The sequence below is a fragment of the Zea mays genome, chromosome 8 (genome assembly GCF_902167145.1).
Source record: "Zea mays cultivar B73 chromosome 8, Zm-B73-REFERENCE-NAM-5.0, whole genome shotgun sequence".
NCBI lineage: Eukaryota > Viridiplantae > Streptophyta > Magnoliopsida > Poales > Poaceae > Zea > Zea mays.
In genome coordinates, this window is record NC_050103.1 from 8,720,381 (window position 1) to 8,746,025 (window position 25,645).

General features: G+C 43.8%; 1 protein-coding gene and 1 non-coding gene across 6 annotated transcripts; both read left to right on the forward strand.

Annotated features, from left to right (window-relative positions):
- Positions 1 to 711: 711 nt before the first annotated feature.
- Positions 712 to 4,349, forward strand: LOC103634743 (protein MEI2-like 4). 5 transcript variants are annotated; one of them, XR_004851846.1, is made up of 8 exons: positions 712 to 1,061; positions 1,267 to 1,471; positions 1,716 to 1,917; positions 2,023 to 2,216; positions 2,868 to 3,048; positions 3,152 to 3,240; positions 3,534 to 3,631; positions 3,719 to 4,349. XR_004851846.1 is itself a non-coding variant. In XM_020542677.3 (7 exons), exons 1-6 carry the CDS (start codon positions 1,022 to 1,024, stop codon positions 3,609 to 3,611), a joined length of 900 nt encoding a protein of 299 aa, XP_020398266.1. In that variant the 5' UTR covers positions 712 to 1,021; the 3' UTR covers positions 3,612 to 3,631; positions 3,719 to 4,349. The 5 variants fall into 5 exon arrangements, 3 of the variants coding, with proteins under 3 accessions (XP_020398266.1, XP_008655552.1, XP_008655553.1); XR_004851847.1 differs by having other exon boundaries at positions 812 to 1,061; positions 1,210 to 1,471; XM_020542677.3 differs by lacking the exon at positions 3,152 to 3,240.
- Positions 4,350 to 8,882: 4,533 nt separating this feature from the next.
- Positions 8,883 to 8,954, forward strand: TRNAD-GUC (transfer RNA aspartic acid (anticodon GUC)). The gene has a single exon. It is a non-coding gene; the product is annotated as a tRNA-Asp (tRNA).
- Positions 8,955 to 25,645: the final 16,691 nt, after the last annotated feature.

Sequence of the window (25,645 nt, forward strand, 5' to 3'; positions counted from 1 at the left end):
GCCTCGGTACCAAACTTTATTGTATAAGTTTGCAATCTCAACCCATAGTAGAAGCAAACAAAACATTTACTGCTAACGTAAAGCAGATTCAAAGTTATCCAAAAAACATATAATTTTAAACATCTATCAATATTTGGATTAGAAGAATTTAAATCACATATTCCTTACAATTACTAATGGTGGCTTGCCTCCACAATTTTGTGATAAACAAGTACCTTATAGAACCAATCATCTGGATATTTGTTCCGGTAATTTCAGATTTTGCACCTCTATTTTTCAGCAACCGGACAACTTGCAAAGTTGCCTTCGCTAACAAATCATTCGATAAACTTGGAGCAAGCGATACTACAAAACAGAAGCAATTGTGGTTATATTATAAGAATAAATAGAGATTATCTTTAAAGTAATGGAAGTGATATGTAATTATTTTAGTAAGAGAATAAGTAAATAATAGTGGAGAAATAAATAGGAAATACCATTTTTTCAGCAACGGTAACAATAAGTAATTCATTTAACAATATGTTGAGGGGTCTTTTATTTTATTTTCTCTAATGAGTATGGTAATTTCTCAGCCTTGAGAACTAACACAGAATCTTTTTTTACATAATAATAGTACCCTTCATTTTTTTCTATAGGGATGATTCGTTGTTTCTTCCTGTGTATACATGGAACAAAATGGAACTCTCTGCTTCCATGAATTGTTTGAACTATGCCAATTGCCGACTAATAGTTCAGCCACGAGCCCAACACAATCTCTACAACTATTAAGACCCAAATGTAGACTGCCCCCGCCTGCGAACGAATCCCACCCGCCGCTCTGCCTCCCCCGCGGCGAATCCCGCCCGCGCCTCCCCCGCCATAGAACCCGCCTCCAACCGCGAATCGCCCGCCGTGCCTTCACCCGCCGCTCCTCCATCTCCTCCTCCTCGTCGTCGCTGCCGCCGCGCTGCGGGGGGCGCCGTTGGCGGACGCCGGCGCGGACACCTGCAAGGCGTGGTTGGTGCAGTCCATCCCCACGGACATGCCGCACCTGAGCCGCATCCCCGGGGTCCTATCCACGGGTTCGTCTCTCTCTCTCTCTCTCTCGTCTATGGGGGTTTGCCAGTTTGGGGAATGGGGAGTAGGCGCAGGCGCCGCGTATGCTGAATTGGTGATACATAGCTGGTGATGGTGGTAGTGGGTTTGTGAAATTACTAATGCTTCTTGCAGCCGTCACTACGTATATCCATCCATTGGGCTGCTGATTTCTGTGGGTCCTGACCTCAGGAGATGTGCTCCAGTGGCTCTCGGGGAATGCAACGAAGAGTCTGGACATCCTTGCGCAGTACTGGCAGTTCTTGCCCCAGCCGAACAATCCGAAATCGGGGGACTACGGGTTCTCCAAGAGTGACATGAGGAGATTCGGGGCCGACGAGGGCCGCCGGGTTTACAAGGCACTGGAAAATGCTGCAGACCGTAAGATCAAAATCAGGCAAGTATCGAGTATCATACTTGAACTGTCAGTTTCTATAATGTTGGTGATTATTACTTAAACCATAGGATGATTGGAATTGGAACATTGACATGTAGTTATCGGCCAACAGAAAAAACTGGTGTCACAATTGAATCACAAAGAAGTGATAAAGCAAACAAGCAAAACATTTGTAAATAACTAAACAGTGTGTCCATGTAGAGAGATTTCGTTTCTCTATTGACAAGCTGTGGTATCATTTCAGGATTGTCCAGCACTCTGGATTTGCTCCTGATTTTGACCAAGAGAGCGCAGATCTGGCTGCAGGAAGACCAAATGTTGAGAACGCAACCGTTCTTTTCGAGGACTGGTGGGGATCTGGTGTTGTGCACGCAAAGGTCTGGATATCAGATAAGAAGGATGTGTATATAGGTTCCGCAAACAACGACTGGAAATCCCTTACTCAGGTATATCCGACAAAAAAAAACAGGCTCTGCTAAATTTGCAGTATGGTGTTGAGAAAAAAAATAATTTGGTAAACCTGTGTGGCACTACTTTTACATGCATTGCAGGTCAAGGAGCTTGGGATTTATTTTGCTGGTTGCCCACATATAGCAAAAACTGTGGAGGTCTATTTTCAAAACCTGTGGACGCTTTCAACCCTCAACTCAACTTTTTACACCAAACAAGCCTGGGATACGCAGTGGCAAGTTTCTAGAAAGGTTCCATGCTGGTCTCATTTCCTACAGCCCAAAGAAAGATGCAGGTTTGCATCTCCCTCTGCAGGTCACAGCGATCTACTACTTAGTGCACAAATTTGAAGGGGAAAAATGGCTGGTACATAGATGGCAATAAATTATGTACAATCTAAGCACACAAATTTGAAGGAAAAAATGGCTGGTACATAGATGGGAAATAAATTATGTACAATCTATCCATTAACCTATATTGTCTGCATTTATCTTAGTGCTGAATCTGATCCATCTTCGATTCTGAAAATGCTCGGTACATATGATCCTTTATACCTTTGTCACTCATCTTTATAATGATTCAGTGGCTGCTAATCTCTACAACTATTAAGACCCAAATGTAGACTGCCCCCGCCTGCGAACGAATCCCACCCGCCGCTCTGCCACCCCCGCGGCGAATCCCGCCCGCGCCTCCCCCGCCATAGAACCCGCCTCCAACCGCGAATCGCCCGTCGTGCCTTCACCCGCCGCTCCTCCATCTCTGCGAACCGCCCAAGCGAAACGCCCGCCGCCATCCGCGATTCGCCCGCCAGCCATGCGTTGAAGATGTCGGGGCGCGGCAAGGGCGGGAAGGGCCTGGGCAAGGGCGGCGCGCTGCGCCACCGGAAGGTGCTCCGCGATAACATCCCGGGGATCACGAATCTGACGATCCGGCGGCTGGCGCGCAGGGGCGGCGTGAAGCGCATCTCCGGGCTCATCTACGAGGAGACCCGCGGCATCCTCAAGATCTTCCTGGAGCAATGCTGCTGGTTTAGGGGTTCTTCGCGCGCGCATCCGGCCAGGCCTCCAAGGTCGGTGGCCATGGCTCAGTGTCGCCATCACCTCCTCCTCATGGTTATTGCTGCTCCGGTAAGACCTTACTTTCTTCTTGATTGTTTCCTCTTTCCCTTTCGATGTGTCTTCACCTGCCCCTGAAAGTGATGCCCATCTCTCGTGTCATGTCCCGTCTCAGCGGCAGGCGAGAGCCATGGGGAAGCCTTTGCTGTCCTCATAGATGTCGCATTGCACCACTACCTGCGGGTCCAGCAAGCCGACCACCAGGTTGTGTACCAAATATTTTTATTTTGTCATGCATAGATAGTTACTTAATCTCTGTTTGTTTAGTTCTGTGTGTGGGCTCTCATGTCCTAAACAAAACATTTATTCTTTTATATTGTAGTCCTAATTCTTTGTATACATTTAGGTGTGTTGATAGATACTTGTATGTTAGTTATTTAGTTTATCCAGAAAGACTAATTAATTGACGCAACATTCTAAACTCCATTCTACAAATTTTTGAAAACATTGGTTTTAATCACTGATCTAACATTGATTTTAATGTTGTTTTATAACAGTTCAACACAGCACATGTCCAAGGAGTTGGGGCAGGAAGAATTTGGCATATACAACCTGGGCAGTCCAAGCACAAATAGCCCTTCATTGCCTTCATTGGGTATGGTGTTTATTTTTTTCATCTTTATTGTATGTCATGTACTCATGTCTATGGATGCATTTCCTGACGTGAGGATTATTCTTCAAGGTTCATCTAATATAGTAGCAATGACATCTTGTGGACGTGAAAATGGGAGTATGCATGGTTTGCATTCTGGACTTCTCACATCAATGAGCCCGTTCAGAGAGGCTTCATTTCTGGGTCTATCATCTACCCTACCACAGAGCCTGTCCTCTCCCATTGGAATTGCTTCTGCTGCAACTCATAGTAACCAGGCTCCCCTTGGTGAGCTCAGCCACTCTCTTAGTCGGATGAATAGGCATGTGAATTATGGTTTTCAAGGCTTGGGTGCTATTCATCCCCATTCTCTTCCTGATGTTCACAATGGAGCAAATAATGGCACCCCTTACAATCTGAACACCATCACACCTGTTGGTGTCAATAAGAACTCAAGAACAGCTGAAGCAGTTGACAGCAGACATCTTCATAAAGTGGGTTCTGGCAATCTCAATGGGCACTCATTTGATCGTGCCGGTGAAGGAGTTGTAAAGTGGTGGTGATGAACACATAATTCACACAGGTGAGATAGTCAAATGATGAATATATGCACCCTGGAAGGCTGCTACTAATTACACATTCCTTGAACCTTCCTGTAAAAGCTTAGTATGAAAGATGTAAGCTTTATTTGAAGGCAAGAACGCATGGAGACTTTTTTTCCTGGCGGAGTATAGACCTGTGCTCCTCTTTCGTCTGGACGCTCTTGCGCCGTTCCTGCATGGCCTTGAAGCAACTATTCCCCATATCAGCATCGGTGCCGCTCTTCCATTCTTCGCGTCAGTGCCTGGCTGCTTGCTCCCTCCTCCTCTATCCTTGGGGTGTGGCGGCGGCGGCTCCAGATCCCTCGGGCGTCGCTACAGATGACTCCTCTCCAGTGTAGCGCGAGAGCGGGATTCGGCTGACCTGGATAGCGGCCACGTCCTCCACCAGCGCTTCGTAGTGTCGCCGCACCTCCTCCTCCGTCCGCGTCGAGCGAGGATCACGAATTCACGAGATCTGCTCGGATGATAGAAAGGAGGGGCGGAGGGTTTGCTACTTGGAGTAATCGAGCTTGGGTGTAGACTTCTTCTCGACGCCAAGGACAACGGTGTTCGTGCCGCGGACGGCCTCAAGAGCGTACTCCACCTAGAAGATGTGGCCGCCATTGGCTGTGGGGCCGCCATGCCTCCAGTGGCGCTGCCCGACAAGGAGGCTGGGTATTTGAGGGATTATCGGCGAAGCATCATGACTCCCGACGAAGCAGGGGTTGCGACTAGCGCGCTGGACGTTGCTGGGGGCCGCCTGATGCTGGCGGTGGCTGCTGCCTGGGCAGAGCTCATGATCGTCGAGACCTTTGATACCAGATTGGTAGGAACCACGTTCTCTATACCGACGATATGTTTCCGTTGCAACGCACGGGCATCCACCTAGTAAAATAATAATATCTAAATGACCCTTTGATCATAGTCTACTGCATATATATATACTGGTGTATATGTTCTAAACAAGTATCGCTCTTGCTCCGACTTACTCTCCTTGAGACCCATCACCATCCGTCCATCCCCTCTTTTCCTCTTGCTAAGCTAAATTTTTTGAGCAGCAGTAGGCTTAGAAAATGCGACCGTGCATTGGTTCCAGCGATCGGCTTCAATCAAGACAGAACGGACAACATGAAGATTGTCGACCACTCCATCAACGCAACCACGACAACGACGTACGTCCAGAGAAAGATCACGGGGCATTCTTCTTATCCAATGTTAAATAGCTGAGCCATCGTTGTTGAACCACACAAGCTACCAAACATAGCAGAAACATAGCGCCATCGACCGACTTCAGAGTTTCAACGCATACCAATGTTCATCGCGGGAGGCACGATGAACAGCACCATCAGCACGCAGCGATACAATGGGTCGCGGGACAGGAACCTGAGCACGTACGTGGTGCGGACGACGGCGATGCCGATCAGCGGACATCGCGCGACTCAGGGGGAGGGAGCCAGGGCAACGCGAGGGGGGCAGGGTCACGGAGTGTGGACGCCTTCGTTAGTGTCTTAATAGTAGTAGTATAGATTTTCCAAGAGTTGGGTCGGGGGAGAGAGGCACGGTGGGCTCGTTCCAAAAGATGTAAGAGACTTTTTTTGCAAAAAAATGACGTAGGACGACCATTGAAACTGGTGCTTTAATATAGTATAGATAGAGATTTTACCACCATGGCTTTCAAATTGACTGACAAATAAATTGGCTAATTGTTAGCTGGAGGGCTAGCAAATTGTTTACCCATTAGCAATTTAACCTTGCTAATAGGTGTTAATAGTTCGTGTAAAGAGAAAAATACATCTATTAGCTAGGACTCCAAACATAATCTGGCTAATTATTGCTAGCTAATTATTTGCTAGCTAATTGTTAGCCACTGGCAAACAATTGGACGCGAGGATCCAAACAAGTCCTTCGAGCAACTCCAATAGTTCTTTAGAAAAAGCTCCCTAAAGTAATGTTTAGCAAGTTGTTAAATAACTGTTATGAGTAAAACATAGCTTGACCTCTAACAGTTCCTTACAGTATTTGTGTCATGTGTGTGAGACTTGATTGTTTCGCTGCACAGGAAATAAAAAAACACGTTGAACCTGGCTACCTCGTTGTGTGGAAAAAATAACACATAGGTGTGAAGAAATCTATGGCAATTGTGTTTAGAGAGTTACTATCGAGTTGCCAAATCTGGAGAGCAAACGAGGTTGGATAGCAAGTAGCTAAATTTAGCAAGTCTATTTGAAGAACTATTGGAGAAGCATTTTTATGTTCACTTTTTAAATTTAGGATGTAAAGAGTTGTTTAGAAAACTATTAGAGTTGCTCTTAGAGGGTGTTTGAATACACTAGAGCTAATAGTTAGCTGCTAAAATTATTAGGTGTGTTTGATGCACTAAGCTAATAGTTAGTTGGCTAAAAAATCACTACTTAATTATGCTAGCTAACAAACAGCTAGCTAACTATTAGCTAAGTTAGCCCCTGTTTGAGAGAGCTTCATTTCAAAATTTTCAACTCTAACTTCTTCCACCCAAATAGGTCTAGCTCCACGAGCTCTGGCTTTAGAAAAAATCGAAACTAGAAGTTAGTTTCATGAAATGTATGAAGCTCCTTAGAGGGAGCTTCAAAACGCTATTTTTATATCTCCTCATAAAGTTATCCGATAATTACCCACCATGCCACTAGTTACGCAACATACAACTTTCGTTCCCTCTTGCGACAGCCCACTAATCATCAAGGGTAATCAAGGAAACTCACACAAATCAATTGTACTATAGAAGCTGGAAAACCAAAGCCAAAGTTTTTAAAGTAAAGCTCTCCCAAACAGGCTCTTACTAAAAGTAGCTGATAACTGAAGTATTATCTAGACTGTTTGGATAACTTCAGCTAATTTTAGGAGCTAACTATTAGCTCTAGTGCATTTAAACATGATCATAATCTATAAAGTCGGATTATATAATTCTGCAAGGAAACAAATAGTGCCTAAAAATATAATCACAAAATACTTGTCTCTTTCAAAAAATACTTGACAATTTTGGAAGAGTGTCATATTATTTACAAAGGCGGTAAAAGAATTACGCGCTATTAAAATAAATTTACAAAGACAAAAAAATATTTGTCTCTCAAAATTAACTAATAGAGCCATGTCTTTCAAAAGGTCCCCATTTGAAATTAGAGTGTTCGTCTCTAAAAACGAGTCTTTTTTTAGAGGCATTGATATTTAGTGTTATGTTGTTAAGGAGAAGATTTTGGATGAAACCATAAAAGTTAAATATAATAGTAGATAGAAGATGCTAGCAGATTCACTTATAAAAGGCCTTCCACCCAATATGTTAAGACAACACATGCTGACATGGGTTTTAAAGGAGTGCCTATCATCTTGAATCAAAGGGGCTACAGATTGCAATCTAATAAAGTATTTTTTCATTTTGAAGCAGGGAGCATGTTGTAGTAAATGAGTGCGATGATACTTAATCGGTTATTGTCACGCATTGGTCTTTATGTGTAAACTTGTAATGGATAGAATATAAAAAAGTTGAGTATAAGGAATGTATACAACAAAGGGGAAATTGTTTGTTGTATTCTCTACACTGGTCATCAGTGACTGGACTGGGCTTAACCCTACTGTCCATCTTCTTAATCGGGCCCTCCATTGGGAGGGCCCACGCTAACCTCGGTTGGAGCCTCCAGTCACACGACGCTATATAAAAAATTAAGGGTCATAGGAAAAGCCAACGCTAGTATCTCATCCTAAATCCTAATCCACATACAGGACCCATCACCTATGCATCGGAGTGACTAGAAGAGCTACACCTTAATGGCGTTATTGGATATGCCCTCCTCTTCTACAGGAATGGAGGCGACGTCGGCAAGGTTTGGATCTATCTCTTTCACTGCTGGGCGAAGCGGGGGCGGACCCACGTGGTGGCGAGTGGGGGCACAGGCCCCCACTCAATTTTCTGATTTTAGTGGATATCCTTTCTTATTTTCTGTAGTTATAAAAGCCAATTAGTTAGTAAGTCTTTATTTAGGCCCCCACTTATATGTTAAGCCCCCACTCAAATATTGTGCTGGGTCCGCCCCTGGGGCGAAGGTATGTCGTCTTAACCTCTATGTTTATGTGGTTCACTGTTATGTGTTCATAGTGAACACGTGTAGATCCATTATCTGTTAACAATACAGTTCTCTCGGATTGACTAAGATGGGACACATTAGCGATCCTATATATGGCCCTAACAGCTACGACTAGGCCACACTCTTCACAACGTGCTACACACCTACAGTGCCATTCCACTGCGATTCTTTACGCTAAATACAGAAAGTAAATAAAGGAACTAAAAAATTAGTCTATAGAAGCCAAACACTCCTAAAGCTTTTGATGAATTCTAATTAATTGGCAAGGAAAAATTGCGGCGAATGATTGGCGGACGTCGGTGTGTGGCCCAATCTAGAGGCAGGTGCTACTAAAGCACATGTGACAACACTACGTTACATGCAATCGATTTTAAAGACGAGTTCAAGTCAAAACCAAAAAAATGCAGCAGCGCTAGCGAGCATGCAAAAGAGGTAAACATACATGTCATCACTTGCAATTCTGTATGAATTGAGAACATTGAAAACGCCCTAATGAATCGTGCGAAACGTAGGGCATTTATAAATAACAAAAAGCGATATCAATAAAGAAACAGCACGGTCGTTGTAGTATAGTGGTGAGTATTCCCGCCTGTCACGCGGGTGACCCGGGTTCGATCCCCGGCAACGGCGATTTTTTAGTGCCTTTTTTACTTTTTTTTGTAAATTAATTATTTAACGGGCCTCTGGTTTTGTGTACGAGTACGATTCTTGTCTCCCCTGCCTACACTTTTTACGGACTGGGCCTGTCCGCTAGTGGGCTGCCGATTCGCTGAGCATTGGCGCACATAGGAAACTGAGGCACGCTGAAACCTGAAAACATTGGCAGTTCCATCGTCGTAACTAATAACAAAAAAATGTGTACAGTATGCATGGGGGCTCCGGTGCGTATTTATCATCCTTTTGGTTCACAGGAATCACCTGCTGGAAAAACATGAAAACTTTACTTCACGTTTGATTTTATAGAAAAAACTGTAAAAAAAAAGACATCCCACTCAAACCAACCTCGTGTGTTTGGTGTCATATGTTTCTTATGCAGTCCATGCGGACACCTATTACTACAAAATTCCAGTGTTTTTTATTCCTCTCCCTTGCACATGCATTTCTATCCATGTGTGTTTCTTATCTCTGACTTTTTCGATCATGTATTTCTAAGGTCGTCTAAGCTTATCTAACACATCGTACACTCAAGCTCGAGAGGGAGACACAATCACCGTCGACCGAGGTCAACCTCGAGTGGGAGACACACCTCGAGCGGGAGACGCAGTCACGACTCACGACTCGTCCGAGGCCAACGTCGGATGGGAGACACAGTCACGACTTGCTCAAGGCCAACTCTAGGCGGGAGACACAATCACCACTCGTCCGAGGGCGGCAGACGCAGTTACGACTCGCCCGAGGCCATCCCTAGGCCGGAGACGCAGTCACACCTCGCCCGAGGCCAACCTCAGGCTAGAGAAGCAGTCACCACTTGCTCGAGGCTGAGAGACGCAATCATGACTCGCTCAAGGCCGGGAGACGCAGTCACAACTCGTTCGAGGCAGGGAGACGCAGCCACGACTCGCCCGAGGGCAACTACGGGTGGGAGACGCTGTGACCATTAGCCTGAGGGCAACCCTGGGTGGAAGATGCAGTCACAAATCGCCCGAGTCCAACCTCAGGCGGGAGACACGATCAGGACTCGCCTGAGTCCAACTTCGGGTGGGAGACGCAGTCAGGACTCGCCCGAGGCCAACCTCGACCGGGAGACGCAATCATGACTCGTCCGAGGCTAACCTCGGGTGAGAGATGCAATCACAACTCACCCGAGGGCGGGAGACGCAGTCACCACTCACCAAAGGCCAGCCCTGGGCGGGAGACGGTCACGGCTTGCCCGAGGCCATCATCGGACGGGAGACGCAGTCACGACTCGACCTCGGGCGAGAGACACAGTCACAACTTGCCCGAGGCCAACCCTGCATAGGAGACGGTCACGACTCGCCCGAGACCAACCTCGAACAGGAGACGCTGTCACGACTTGCTCGAGGCCATCCTCGAGCGAGAGATGCAGTTACGACTCGCCCGAGGCCAACCTCAGGAGATAACTGTTACAACCTACGATTGATTTGTCGTGTAATTACCAAAAGGTTGTTTGTGTTCCGCTGCAACGCACGAGCACCATATAGATAGATCTACTTTACGTTGTCTAGATATGTGCAGGTAATAATCATTTAACGAATAGTTTGTTTAAATGAGGTAACCAGCCTACCACATCGTAATCTGCAGTGGGCACCATACTAGATAGTTGGTGTTGAAGAGATTAATAAGTTTGTTCCCAGCAGTTACCTCGTATAGATAGATCTTGTTTAATGAGGTAACTAGTCTACCATGCTACATCAAGAACATAGATATGCACATGTAATAAACATTTAATAAATAGTTTTTTTTCCGTTGCAACGCACGATCACCATGTACTAGTACATTAAGGATGAGCATGTGTGCTTTCACACGTGCATATAAGTTCCTAGCAAGGTAAAATCCATCATGTCCTATGTTTCAGGTACCATTTACAACATACATATATATTTTTTTGTTAGAGAGCACCAGACGGTCCGGCCCTGAGGCCGGACGGTCCGCGCGCGCATAACAGATTAGGGTTCCGAGTTTCTTGCTGTGTTTGTTGGCAAGAATCACGGGATTAACTTGTAATTTTGTTGGTAACGGGTCTAGCCCTCCTCCTCTATAAAAGCATAGGAATACGACCGATTTAATGAATCAATCGAACCCTCAATCAATACAATTTACATTTATTCTTAGGAGTAGTTCTAGTCTAGTTCTAGGTTAGTCTTCTAATCCCCAAATTCTTCGCTTCTCTTCGACTCTACGTCGATTAGAGGAGTCTAGGTTGGCCTGCCGAGCCTAGACATCTCCTAGGATCTTTCCTCCCCGACGGGGTCCCTCCCGGGAGCGAGATCTAGGTGCCGTCGGTGACTTCCGCCGCCCCTGCGCACGCGCGGACCATCTGGCAGTCAGGCAGGAAACCCCAGCCCTACGCCAGGCCGCAGACCGTTCGTCCCTGTGCAGAGAGCACCGCCACGGTTCGTGTTGAGTGATTGGCGCCCGAAAAAGGTGTCAACAAAATTTACGACGGTCGACGATATGTGTATGTCCGTGTGTAATATTAGTACTCGTAATAGTATATGACACACACATGTATTATGTATACCATGCTGATCTAAACTGATCTGGAGATGCGAATGTATCTAGCGGAGAGACTCATGCTCAAGGTACTGAGTTGACATCCACATCGTGTGTTGCTTGAAGTCGTGAAATCGCAGTCAATGCAAAATAGATATTCATTATCGTCCCTCGATCGTCCAGCGGCAAGAAGAAAAAGAAGACGATCAACAACAACAGCAGTACAGGAAGGAGACGATCACCTAGAAAAAAAAGGTATTTAAGGTTTAGTCTTAACTTTGGCCGGTTTTAACTCTAGAGTACTTTCCTAAAAAACGATATTTAAGGATAGCAGGCACTTAGGTCGCGGTACATTAGGCTAGCCGAAGTGGAGAGCTGGAAATGCTCCCCTAAACTTTTACAGTTCACTCAAGTGTCGTAGTAATTAACTCTATACCTCACCCACTACAGTAAAACGATGCACATCTGACGGCCACTTAACCTCCGACAGCTACCTACGACACCGTCAGACATAAGCTTATGTCCGACAGCCTCTGCCGGCCCTCGGAAATAGTGTCTTATGTCCAACGGCTCTCAGAGAAGCCGTCGGGCATAAGCTTACGTTCGACGGCCGAACTGATAGTCGTCAGACATAAGATATTTTAACGTAGGCCAGGCACCGCACGCCTTTTCATTTCCACATCCGCTCCTTCTCTATCGCGCTGCCGCCGTTGCCTGCCCGTGCCCGCCGCCACCGGCCGTGCCCGTGTGTAGGATCTAGGACACCGACTAGAGGGGGATGAATAGACCGTTTTGACTAAAATAAAAAACACTAGGGAAATTTAATCAATATAACAAGAGGTATAAATTCTCTAGTGATGACAAGTAAACAATCTATGAGAATCAACTAGGGTGATTGAATACTTGATGAACAATATGCAAAATACTAATCACTTGCACAGCAATAAGTAATGCAAGAAAATAAAGACACCGAATTTTATCCCGTGGTATCGGTGATTTGCCGATCACCTCTAATCCACGTTGAGGTGGACTTCAATCTCTCACTTGCTCCTCTATCAAGACACGGCTTGATCTTTGAGCCAAGTGGACAAGAAATCACTCAATACCTCGATTCCACTAATGTCACCTTTGCGCTCCGAAGAGGTAGGCGTGATCACAATCAACACCGCGGCTTCTCCACAATCTTCTTGGAGAGCTCGACGGAGACAATCACCCGAGCCGTCTAGGAGGCGACAACCTCCAAGAGTAACAAGCTGATGACGCTTGCTCGGTGTACCACCTAGTGCCTCAAGAATCACCAATGGATGCAAATGCACTAGGAACACTCAATCTCTCACTAGAATGCAATCTCAAGCAATGTGTGTGAGAGAATGAGTTGGAGGATCACAAATAAGCTCAATGTGTGCAAGAAATGGCCAAGAGAGCCCTCACACACGAGCTCCCTTCTATTTATAGTCCCACACTCAAATCCAACTGTTATGAGCAAAAAGCACATGTTCTGCGCACACGTGGACGGTCCGCGCCCTAGGGCCGGACGGTCCGCCGTACACATAACGGCTAGTTTTCCCGTTTGAAATCTGTCAGAGCTGTCAGAAAAGTGAGGTCCGGACAGTCCGCCCACCTTGGCCGGACTGTCCGCGACTTGACAACTTGGAGCACCGAAGCTCTGACCAAGTGGAGTTAACACATGCGGACCGTCCGCCTACAAGGCCGGACAATCCGTGACCTGGGAGTCAGTACTGTCCGGGCTTATCATCCGGACAGTCCGTAGTACAAATCCCAAAAACCACACAGTCCCTGCCCAAACCAAATTTGGCAACTGCAGACGGTCCGCCTAACAAGGCCGGACGGTCCGCACTATAATTCAGGGACTATGCCGAGAGCAGCCTTCTCTGGTCAGGACTGCGGACCGTCTGGCCCCAAAGCCCAGACGGTCCGCAGTACAAATGAACAGGACCAGTCCAAAGTAGACTTACTTTGGACCCCACTGGAGGATCGCGGACGGTCTGCCCGCAAGGCCTGGACGGTCCGCACATCCCAAGACATGGCACTTTTCAAACAAGCTTTTGAAAGGATTTTTAACTCATGAAATTTGAAGCGTTGTTAGTCCTCATGCAAATACAACCACTAGATGCTCTATGAGGCACTAAGCTTTACACAGATCAAAGTCATTGACCCCTCTTAATAGTACGGCTATCTAGCCTACTAATCCGGTCAAGTATCTTCTCTAAACTCCTGGAGACCGGCAAAAACAAAACCTATGTTATACCTTTGCCTTCACTTGATCCACAACCAATGCTTATGAATCTCCAAGATTTCCTGTTCTATGTGGTCCAACCCTGCATTCTTATTTCTCCAAGAACCGTTAGTCCACAAACAATTGTCATTAATTACCAAAACATCGCTAAGGGGCCTAGATGATTCACAATCTCCCCTTTTTGGTAATTGATGACAACACTACACATTATGTTCAAGAGAAGTTTTGTTTTTCAAATCTCCCTCATACCTTAGGTATAAGAAGGATTTGAGATGAGTTTGATAAGACTTATCTTTATTTGAAGTACCGTCCGAGATAAAACTCATAATGTAGGAAAAGCTCCCCCTATGTGTGTGCATGATATTTCAAGCTGAAGATACAACACACATAATCGATCGGAGTTTTGATGGAGATCTTCCTACAGTCATGGTTATCGAGACATACAAGAGGTAATATATAAAGTAAGCGCAGCAATTATAATCACTCCTCGATTAACCATTCACAGAATAATTTGAACTAAAGATTGTTCAACCCACAGAATATTACAAATAGTTGTCCACAGGCATAAGACATAGAGTTCAAATAGTAGCCAATACCAAGTGCATAAGACATAAAATAGTGCATATGACATAAAATAGTGCATAAGACATAAAATAGTGCATAAGACATAAAATGGTAAACATGCACATGCATAGTCTTAATGTCCACATAAAGAAGCTCCCCCTGAATATGACAACTCCTCTTACTTCTCTTCTTCTCTTCTCTTCTCTCCCCCTTTGGCATCAATTGCCACAAAGGAGGGGCTTCACTGACCACCTGGTGGAGGATGCATGCTATAGTAGTGAGTGCTGAAGGTGTCAAAGAGAGAGGAGAACTGTCCAAAGTCCTGCTGGAGCTGCTGCTGCCTCTGACTTATCTCTTGCATGTTGTCATTGGTAGAGAGATTGTCAAACTGACTAGATAGAGCTCCCATATTGTCCTGAAAACTCTGATGCATGTTGTTGTGTCTATTCATGATGGGATTAGTGACATGGTCTTGGATGTGACTGCGAAATTCAGAGTACTCAGTGTTTAGCGCATCCCAGTTATCATCAAATCGAGATTGCATGGCATCCATGCGCTGGTCCATATGGGTCATCATTCCCTCGAAGCGGCTATCCATGTGGGTCGGAAGCCCTTGCTGCATGTTCTGAAAGTACGGGTCAAAATAGCCTGGACCAGGCTGCCAGTATTGCTGAGGCTGAGGAGGAGGTGGAGGAGGAGGCATCTGCTCTGCCTCAGCTTCAGGAGCTTCTCCTGCATCATAACCAGCATCTTCCTCATTATCTGGGAAGGGAGTGAGTGGCCTGGTGAGGAACCCGATTTCATTCTTGAAGGGTCTAAAAGGTGTATGAACTGTCTCACAGTGCCCCTCAAATCTGGTTTGGCTTTAATGAGAGCCATAATATAAGGAGCATAGGCTAAGTTCTGGTTTTTCCCATTTTTAGAGCATTTAATTGTCTCATCATGAAAAGCACAACATTCATTACCTCACCATTCATGACATGGTGGATAATGTTCCAGAACTTGTCTCTAATTTTGCTCTTGTCCCCACTCTTGGGAAGAATTGTGACTCTTGCAATTTTGTTGATCACAACAGGATGATGCCTCAGTCCTGCTGTCTCTCCAAACCTCCTAGGTATTCCCAGCCTTGCTGGCTCATAAAATTGCACAAAGTCTTCAAAGTTATCTTCAGTGTATAGATCAATCCTAGCTGAAATGGTACCATAATCCAGACTGTTGGCAGCTGCAAATTCAGCAAATGTTGCAGAATATCTCTTGAAACCAGTCATCCATGTGATGGAATTCTCATATATATCAATCTCAGCAGTGGCCAGAAATTGCTTTACTGCCATCTCACTGAAATCGGTCCTTTGACCCATAAAGTGATACAGACCACATGTCTCAAATTTTGGGATCAGGTCCTCCATAACTGATTGTCCCAGCATAAAAGTCCAATCAATCACTTGATGTTTGTGAAAGTTGGTATCCATCAATGTGCCCCAAAAGACATCAAATTGGAGCTGATTGTGAAAGAATTGAACATTGGTGTCTGATGGCAGAGTATATTGATTGACAGTCCTCCTGGAGCAATATTCTGCCATAGAGAACCTCCTCTTTGGGAAAGTCCATCATGTAATGTCAATCGGATAGTCAGGATGAGTGTGCGGAACGTCTTCTGTGTCCATAGATACACTGCCCCCAGCTGAAGATTGGGCCTCTAAGTCAGTGGTTGGATTGTAGTCTGCATCGTCTGCACGAGGGCGATTTGATTTGAAGCGGCCAACAAGCTTCTTCCGAAGACCACCCATACCACTGCAATAAATGTGAGAAACATCCACAGGTGAATTGTTGATAACGCCACAATCATAGAGAAAGAAAGTGCAACTCTCTGTCAGGGTCCGGACTGTCCGCGCTAAGGGGGCGGACTGTCCGCGCCAAGGGTCCGTACTGTCCGCACCCACCTGGCGGACGGTCCGCGGCTGTCCAGGGGCGATTTTTCAAGAACCCTAGCCGCCCCAATCACTCAATCAACGATTCGGCAGAAAATATCCATCCAAACTTGTTCAAATGTTTGCACAACATACACAAAGAGTAGCACTAGCAATTCCACCAATCAGATTTGTAAATCCATTGCTTAATTCTAGATCAGAGAGAAAATCCGAAGAATCCCCAAATTTGAAGAAATTTGTTGAAATCTAGGAGATTATGAAATACCGGGATGAAGACATGATTGTTGAACTTGCCTCAAGCTTCGGGACAGTCCGTGCGCAAGTTCCCTTCACGGTCTGCTCACAAGCGACAAGAGGCTCCTTTAGGCATGTGGAGAGTGTGAGAGGAGAACGCAACGGGTGAAAATGACAAGTGACTGCCTATGTCCCAACTTAACAGCCTGTCGCGGACGGTCCGCGCAGGGACGGCGGACGGTCCGCGCCCTGGTTATTCAGACTGTCTGCACTGCTGACCCGGATTGTCTAGATCCTGATATTGCGGACGGTCCGCGGTCCATATGCGGACGGTCCACGGCCTGATACTCATTTTTTTAAAACTCATTCCACTTTCTGATTTTGAATTTCAAATCTGATTTGGTGCTCATATATGGACATTTCGACCAATTCAAGGGTTAGTATGCATGCACATACACATTATGTATTTGAGAAATGCATTTTTTATATCAAACTACTTAGATCAAACTAGAATGAAAAATTCATCAAAAATACCCAATAAATAGCATAGAGAGCATATTTAGAAGCGAAATGCAATACTACACATGTGCGTTCAACCTCAAGCCACCTTTGAGAGATTTATCACATCCATTTCACTTCTTAGTGTACAAAATCTCGTTTCATCCAATGGCTTTGTAAATATATCGGCCAATTGATCATCCGTGCCAATTGAATATATAGAGATATCTCCCTTTCCAACATGATCCCTCAAGAAGTGATGATGTATATCAATATGCTTAGTTCTTCAGTGTTGAACCGAATTTGTAGCTAAATTTACCGCACTCTCATTATCACACATGAGAGGCACATTTTTGAAAATGATCCCATAATCCAATAGAGTTTGTTTCATCCATAATAATTGAGCACAACAATTACCAGCAGATATATATTCTGCCTCGGCGGTAGAGAGAGCAACGAAATTTTGCTTTTTTAGAAGACCATGAAACAAGAGATCTTCCAAGAAATTGACAACAACCGGAGGTGCTCTTTCTATCAACTTTGCACCCCGCATAGTCCGAATCCGAATATCCTATTAATTCAAATTGAGCACCTTTGGGATACCATAGACCAATATTGGGAGTATACTTCAAATATCTTAGAATTCTTTTTGCGACCTTCAAGTGAATCTCTCTAGGTGAAGCTTGAAATCGAGCACACATGCAAACACTAAACATAACATCGGGCCTAGATGCGGTAATATAAAGTAAACTACCAATTATTGAGCGATAAAGTTTTTGATCAACCATAGTACCTCCCTCATCTAAATCTAGATGACCATTTGTTGCCATAGGAGTCTTGATAGGCTTTGCATTCTCTAAGCCAAACTTCTTGAGCATGTCCTTCAAATATTTTGATTGACTTATAAAGATTCCATCTTTCAATTGTTTGATTTGAAGACCAAGGAAGAAGCTCAATTCTCCTATCATAGACATTTCAAATTCTTTTGACATCATTTTTCCAAATTCCTCACAAAACAATTCATTAGTGGATCCAAAAATGATATCATCAACATAAATTTGACAAACAAACAAATCTTTGTCAATTCTTTTAGTGAATAGAGTAGTGTCAACCTTCCCAATTTTAAAGTCTTTGGAAAGCAAGAAATCTCTAAGCCTTTCATACCAAGCGCGTGGAGCTTGCTTAAGCCCATAGAGAGCTTTAGAAAGCTTGAACACGTGGTTAGGTCTTTTGGGGTCCTCAAAACTGGGAGGTTGTTCAACATACACTAGTTCACTAATCTTACCATTTAGAAAGGCACTCTTTACATCCATTTGGTAGAGCTTGATATTATGTGCACAAGCATAAGCAAGAAGAATCTGGATTGCTTCCAATCTTGCCACGGGAGCAAATGTCTCCCCAAAATCCAATCCCTCTATTTGAGTATATCCTTGTGCAACTAATCTTGCCTTGTTTCTTACTACTACCCCATCTTCATTGTGCTTGTTGCGAAACACCCATTTTGTACCAATAACATTGTGGTTCTTTGTCTCTCAACAAGCTCCCAAACTTCATTTCGAGTGAAGTTATTTAATTCTTCATGCATTGCATTCACCCAATCAACATCAAGTAGAGCTTCATCTACACGGTTAGGTTCCATACAAGATACAAAAGAGAAATGTTCACAAAATGAAGCTATGCGAGAGCGAGTTTGAACACCCTTACTAATATCACCCACAATTTGATCAACCGGGTGATCCTTTACAATAGAATGATGAATTCTTGATACCGTTTGATAATTGCTAGTTGAAGCATTAGGAGGAACTGAATGACTTGAAGTATCTTGATCATGAGTATCCATAACTTCATCATTTTGTTGGCTTTGGTGATTTTCTTCATTTATGGTTGAAGAGGATGGGATGACAACCACGCTATTCTCATCATCTTCTTCCTTTGGCTTTATTTCACCAATGGCCATTGTTTTCATAGCATTTTTCAATTGAGTTCCACCAACATCATCAAGATTATCACTTTCATCTTGAGACCCATTAGTTTCATCAAACTCAACATCATATTCTTCTTCAATAATACCATGAGTTTTGTTGAAAACTCTATAGGCCTTACTATTTGATGAATATCCAAGAAGAAAACCCTCATCACATTTCTTCTCAAATTTAGAGAGCCGTCTTCCCTTTCTCAAAATATAGCATTTGCAACCGAATACCCTAAAATATGAGATATTTGGCTTTCTACCAATGAGCAATTCATAGGGAGTTTTCTTCAAAAGCTTGTGACAATATAGCCTATTTGATGAATGACAAGAAGTGTTTATTGCCTCGGCCCAATAAGAATCCGACACATTATATTCCGCTAACATAGACCTAGCCATATCAATGAGAGTCCTATTATTTCTTTCAACAATACCATTTTGTTCCGGGGTATATTTGGAAAAGAATTCATGTTTAATACCCTTGTCATCACAATATTCATCAATTCTTGCATTTTTGAATTCCGACCCATTATCACTTCTAACTTTCTTGATATCAAAATCAAATTGGTTTTGAGCCAATATAGCAAATGACTTGAATGTTTCAAACACATTAGATTTATCCCGAAGAAAATAAACCCAAGTGAATCTAGAATAATCATCCACAATCACAAGACAATAGGAATTACCACCAATACTCACAAACGATGTTGGCCCAAATATATCCATGTGAAGTAATTCCAAAGGTCGATGAGTAGACATTTGACTTTTATTTGGATGAGTATTTGCCACTTGCTTCCCGGCTTGACAAGAGCTACACAATTTGTTCTTCTCAAATTTCACATCTTTCATGCCACGGACTAAGTCATGTTTGGTTAACCGATTGAGTTGCTTCATTCCAACATGACCAAGTCTTCTATGCCATAACCAACCTAGTGAAGCTTTGAGAATAAGCAAGTTGTGAGCTTTGTCTCACTAGATGAGAAATCAACAAGGTAAAGATTTTCATGTCTAAAACCTTTAAACTTAAAATTGCTACCATCAACACTAGAGATAATAACATCATCAATGGTGAAATTGCAACTAAATCCTAAATCACATAATTGAGCTACGGATAGTAAATTAAAATTCAAAGACTCAACTAGAAGCACATTTGATATGGAATGATCATTTGAAATAGCAATTTTACCCAAGCCTTTAACCTTTCCTTTGCGATTATCACCAAATGTGATACTATCATAATTTGAGCAATCTTCCTCACTCATTTGGGTGAACATTTTCATATCTCCGGTTATGTGTTGAGTACATCCACTATTCAACACCCAATGATTTCCTCACGCCTTGTAGTTCACCTTAGCATCTCCCTTTGCCATGAGACAATGAGGGGATGAGAAAAGTGAGGGAGCTTCCTTGATGGCAATTTCGGCATTAAGCTTGGATGAGGTGTCATCATCATCATCATCATCCGAGCTATCATCCGAGTCCCATTCAACTTGGTAGGCTTTGCCATCTTTCTTCTTGTTGTAGAATTTCTTTTTCTTCTTATCACCTTCATCTTTGCCCTTCTTCTTCTTGTTAGGGCAATTCATGGCAATGTGACCGGGTTCCCCACACTCAAAACATTTGCTACCATTGAAAGCATTTCTTCTTGATGTTTGACCTCTTCTGGGTTGACCTCTCTTCATCTTCATGAATTTGTTGAATTTCCTTACAAATAGAGCCATATCACCATCACTCTCACTTTCATTTTCTTCATCATTACTATCTTCTTTTTCAATTGCCTTAGAAGCTTTAGCTTTGAGAGCAATTGATTCATTCTTCACTTTCTTTGCCAAACATATAGCATCGGTTTGAGATTTCTTGAATATATCTTGAGTAAGAATTTCGCCCAAAACTTCGGTTGGAGAAGTTGTAGATAGATCACTTCTTACTAACATTGTCACAATGGTCTCATATTTCTCCGGAAGTGATCTAAGGAACTTATGAGTGAAATCCACATCCGGTACATTAAAGCCAAGTCCCTTGAGTTCATTCACTATCTCATTTAACCAGTTGAACATATCGGATACACTCTCATCTTCCTTCATAATAAATTGCTCAAACTTTCCTTTGCACACATATAGCTTGGCACTCTTCACAATTGTAGTTCCTTCATGAATTTCCATTAGCTTAATCCAAATCTCATGAGCGGTTGTGAGATTCTTGATACGATTGAACTCATTTATATCAAGAGCATCATAGAATACATTCATGGCTTGATCATTTCTAAGAATATTCTCATTGTCACTAACGGATGGTTCATCTTCTTTCAACACAACAAATCCATCCTTGACAATTGGCCAAATTTTTTCACCCATTGCTCTAAGATGCATTGACATTCTTATTTTCCAATAGTCGTAGTTATTCCCATCAAAATGCGGTGGCTTCCCAATGTGCACATTGTTGTTACTAGCCATTTTGTCCCACTCCGGGATGATTAGATCCACAAACAATGGAGTCCTCGGCTTCGATACCACTTGTAGGATCTAAGACACCGGCTAGAGGGGGGTGAATAGACGGTTTTGACTAAAATCAAAAACACTACGGAAATTTAATCAATATAACAAGAGGTATAAATTCTCTAGTGATGACAAATAAACAATCTATGAGAATCAACTAGGGTGATTGAATACTTGATGAACAATATGCAAAATACTAATCACTTGCACAGCAATAAGTAACGCAAGAAAATAAAGACACCGAATTTTATCTCGTGGTATCGGTGATTTGTCGATCACCCCAAATCCACGTTGAGGTGGACTTCAAGCTCTCACTTGCTCCTCTATCAAGACACGGCTTGATCTTTGAGCCAAGTGGACAAGAAATCACTCAATACCTCGATTCCACTAATGTCACCTTTGCCGCTCCGGCGAGGTAGGCGTGAACCCCTCACAATCAACACTGCGGCTTCTTCACAATCTTCTTGGAGAGCTCGACGGAGACAATCACCCGAGCCGTCTAGGAGGCGGCAACCTCCAAGAGTAACAAGCTGATGACGCTTGCTCGGTGTACCACCTAGTGCCTCAAGCATCACCAATAGATGCAAATGCACTAGGAACTCTCAATCTCTCACTAGAATGCAATCTCAAGCAATGTGTGTGAGAGAATGAGTTGGAGGATCACAAATGAGCTCAATGTGTGCAAGGAATGGCCAAGATAGCCCTCACACACGAGCTCCCCTTCTATTTATAGTCCCCCACTCAAATCCAACCGTTATGAGTAAAAAGCACATGTTCTGCGCACACGCGGACGGTCCGCGCCCTAGGGCCGGACGGTCCGTCGTACACATAACGGCTAGTTTTCCCGTTTGAAATCTGTTAGAGCTGTCAGAAAAGTGAGGTCCGCACAGTCCGCCCACCTTGGCTGGACCGTCCGCGACCTGGCAACTTGGAGGACCGGAGCTCTGACCAAGTGGAGTTAACACATGCGGACTGTCCGCCTACAAGGCCAGACGGTCCATGACCTGGGAGTCAGTACTGTCCGGGCTTATCCTCCGCACAGTCCGTAGTAAAAATCCCAAAAACCACACAGTCTCTGCCTAAACCAAATTTGGCACCTGCGGACGGTCCGCCTAACAAGGCCGAACGGTCCGCACTATAATTCAGGGACTGTGCCGAGAGCAGCCTTCTCTGGTCAGGACTGCGGACGGTCTGGCCCCAAAGCCCGAACGGTCCGCAGTTCAAATGAACAGGACCAGTCCGAAGTAGACTTACTTCGGACCCCACTGGAGGATCGCGGACGGTCCGCCCGCAAGGCCTGGACGGTCCGCACATCCCAAGACATGGCACTTTTCAAACAAGCTTTTGAAAGGATTTTTAACTCATGAAATTTGAAGCGTTGTTAGTCCTCATGCAAATGCAATCACTAGATGATCTATGAGGCACTAAGCTTTACACAGATCAAAGTCATTGACCCCTCTTAATAGTACGGCTATCTAGCCTACTAATTCGGTCAAGTATTCTTCTCTAAACTCCTGGAGACCGGCAAAAACAAAACCTATGTTATACCTTTGCCTTCACTTGATCCACAAGCAATGCTTATGAATCTCCAAGATTTCCTGTTCTATGTGGTCCAACCCTGCATTCTTATTTCTCCAAGAACCGTTAGTCCACAAATAGTTGTCATTAATTACCAAAACATCACTAAGGGGCCTAGATGATTCACACCGTGCCCGTGCCTGCCGCCCACCGCCGCCGCCCGAACAAATGTCCCGACGTCGGCGGCCCCGACTCATCCCCCGCCCCGCCCACGCCGACAACTGTCCTACCGTCAAGCCGATAAGTGAGTATTTTTAATTTTGTCAATGTATATAGTGTTTTCTATTTGTCTTTTTCAGTATTAAAATTTTTGTATGTTTAATATTATTTAGCTTGTTATGTTTGACGACCGGAATTTGATTATGTAATAAATTTAATTTGTTTTAGTTTACTTAGTGGTGTTTAGATAATTTAAACTTTTAATTTCCGAGGGTTTTTATTATGCCCTCAGAAATAAGGTTATTTTATATAATTTGGCACTCGTGACAATGTTAATTTGTATATATTATATGTTATTTTATATATATTATTGTGGTAGTTTATTAGTTGAACTCGTAACATTGTTTTAGTTTACTTAGTGGTAGTTTATTAGTTGAACTACGTAATTTATTTATCCTTTCCTGTAGATATAGGGGTGATTTACTTAACTAATCAAGTAAATGTAATCAAGTTACCTCATGGAGGATGATCGTCCATGGATGTATGAAAGTTGGAAGAAAAGAGGTGCTCTATCAAGTGAGTGGGTTGCCAAGACTGACACGTTTCTCAACCGTGCTTTTGCTCGATCAGAGACTGGAACCGATGTTAGGTGCCCTTGTAGCAAGTGTCGAAACATTTATTTCCTTGACAGGAGGACTATGTCGATAGATCTTTGTAAGAACGGTTATATGCCAGGCTATGAGGTGTGGGTGCACCATGGTGAGGACCCACCTCCTCGTATTGTATCGGAAGTTCAGTCACATGAAGAGGGGGACTACGATAGGATGGAAGAGATGCTTGATGATGTACGCCATGAGCTTCTAACCATCGATTCGGAGAACCTCGGTCAACCCACCGATTATGAGGATCTAGCTACACCTGAGGTTCAGAAGTTCTTCGAGCTCCTTAAAGCTGTCGAAGAGTAATTGCATGAGCACACGAAAGTGACCGTCCTTGTATTTGTGACTCGACTTATGGCTATTAAGTCTAAGTTTGCATTCTCAAACAACTGCTACAAGGAGCTTTTGAACTTGATTAGTGATGTACTTCCGGAGAATCACAAGATGCCAAAGGACATGTATCAGTTCAAAAGGTTGCTCTTTGGGCTCGGTATGGACTACAAAAAAATCGATGTATGTGACAATAATTGTATGCTTTTCTGGAAGGAGACCGCGAGTGAGAAGAAGTGTACTGTATGTGGTGAGCGTAGATTCGTAGAGGTTGAAAACGACGATGGTTTGACCGTGATGACGAAGATTGCACGTAAGCAGCTTCGTTACATGCCTCTTATACCTCGGTTGAAACGTTTGTTCACCTCCAAGAATACAACCAGACACATGAGGTGGCACAAAGAAGGGGTACGTGAGAATCCAAATGTCATGGCGCACCCAGCTGATATAGATGCATGGAAGGCACTAGATGCTTTTGATTCCAGCTTTGCTGATGAAGTGCGGAATGTTCGCTTCGGTTTGGCAACATATGGTTTCTCGCCTTTCAATCTAACTGCAACGTCCTACTCATGGTGGCCTGTCTTTGTTGTTCTATACAACCTTCCACCAGCTCTTTGCATGAAATATGAATTTATTTTCTTGTGTCTTGTTATACCTGGTCCGGATCATCCTGGAACAAAGATCGATGTGATGATGAGACCCCTGATTGAAGAATTGAAAATTTTGTGGGAAGGAGTGGAGGCGTACGATTGTTATAAGAAACAGAAGTTCAACCTGAGAGCTGCGTTTTTGTGGTCTATTCACGATTTTATGGCTTATGGTATCTTTGCTGGATGGAGTTGTCATAGGATTTTGACATGTCCGATATGCGTTGAAGACACTTTATGCTTTCGACTAAAGTTTGGTGGAAAGATATGTTACTTCGATTGCCATAGATGTTTTTTGCCAGAGGATCACCCGTTCAGGTTCGATAGGAACGCTTTTAAAAAGGACATGATTGTGACGAGGGGACCACCCAAGCGTCTTAGTGGTCTAGAGATTCTCACGAGACTTAAGTGTAAACTTAATTTTTAGTCATTGCTGCTATAATTTTTTGTTATACTAAAAGTTTGTTTCCTTGTACTAACAGTGAATTTGATTCTCAAAATTGGATGTCTGGCTATGAACGTGACCAGATTCGTCGAGAGGGAAAAGATGGGGGCCTAATTTCTTGTGTTGGTTTCGAGATTATGTATATATAAATGAAAATACACCCGGACCTTCGACAATTGTCCCTAGGAACAGTAACTGCCAGACGTTATGGTCGGTATGATGTCAATGGTTTTAGATTCCGTTCTACAAGGTTCGAAGATGATCATCCTCTAGCGGCCACGACAAATTCCGGAGTTGTAACTAGAGCTGTCGATGAAGGTACAAGTTTTTTGGAGATAAACAACTCAAAGTGGTGTTCTTTGGTTGTGATTGGTTTTCTCCAAA

Excerpts from the sequence above, each read along its gene's own strand:
- LOC103634743 (XM_008657330.3), top strand. The coding sequence starts at position 1,022 with ATGCCGCACCTGAGCCGCATCCCCGGGGTCCTATCCACGG. Across the intron at positions 1,472-1,715 it reads GACCGTAAGATCAAAATCAG|GATTGTCCAGCACTCTGGAT; the intron begins GCAAGTATCGAG and ends GTATCATTTCAG. Across the intron at positions 1,918-2,022 it reads ACTGGAAATCCCTTACTCAG|GTCAAGGAGCTTGGGATTTA; the intron begins GTATATCCGACA and ends CATGCATTGCAG.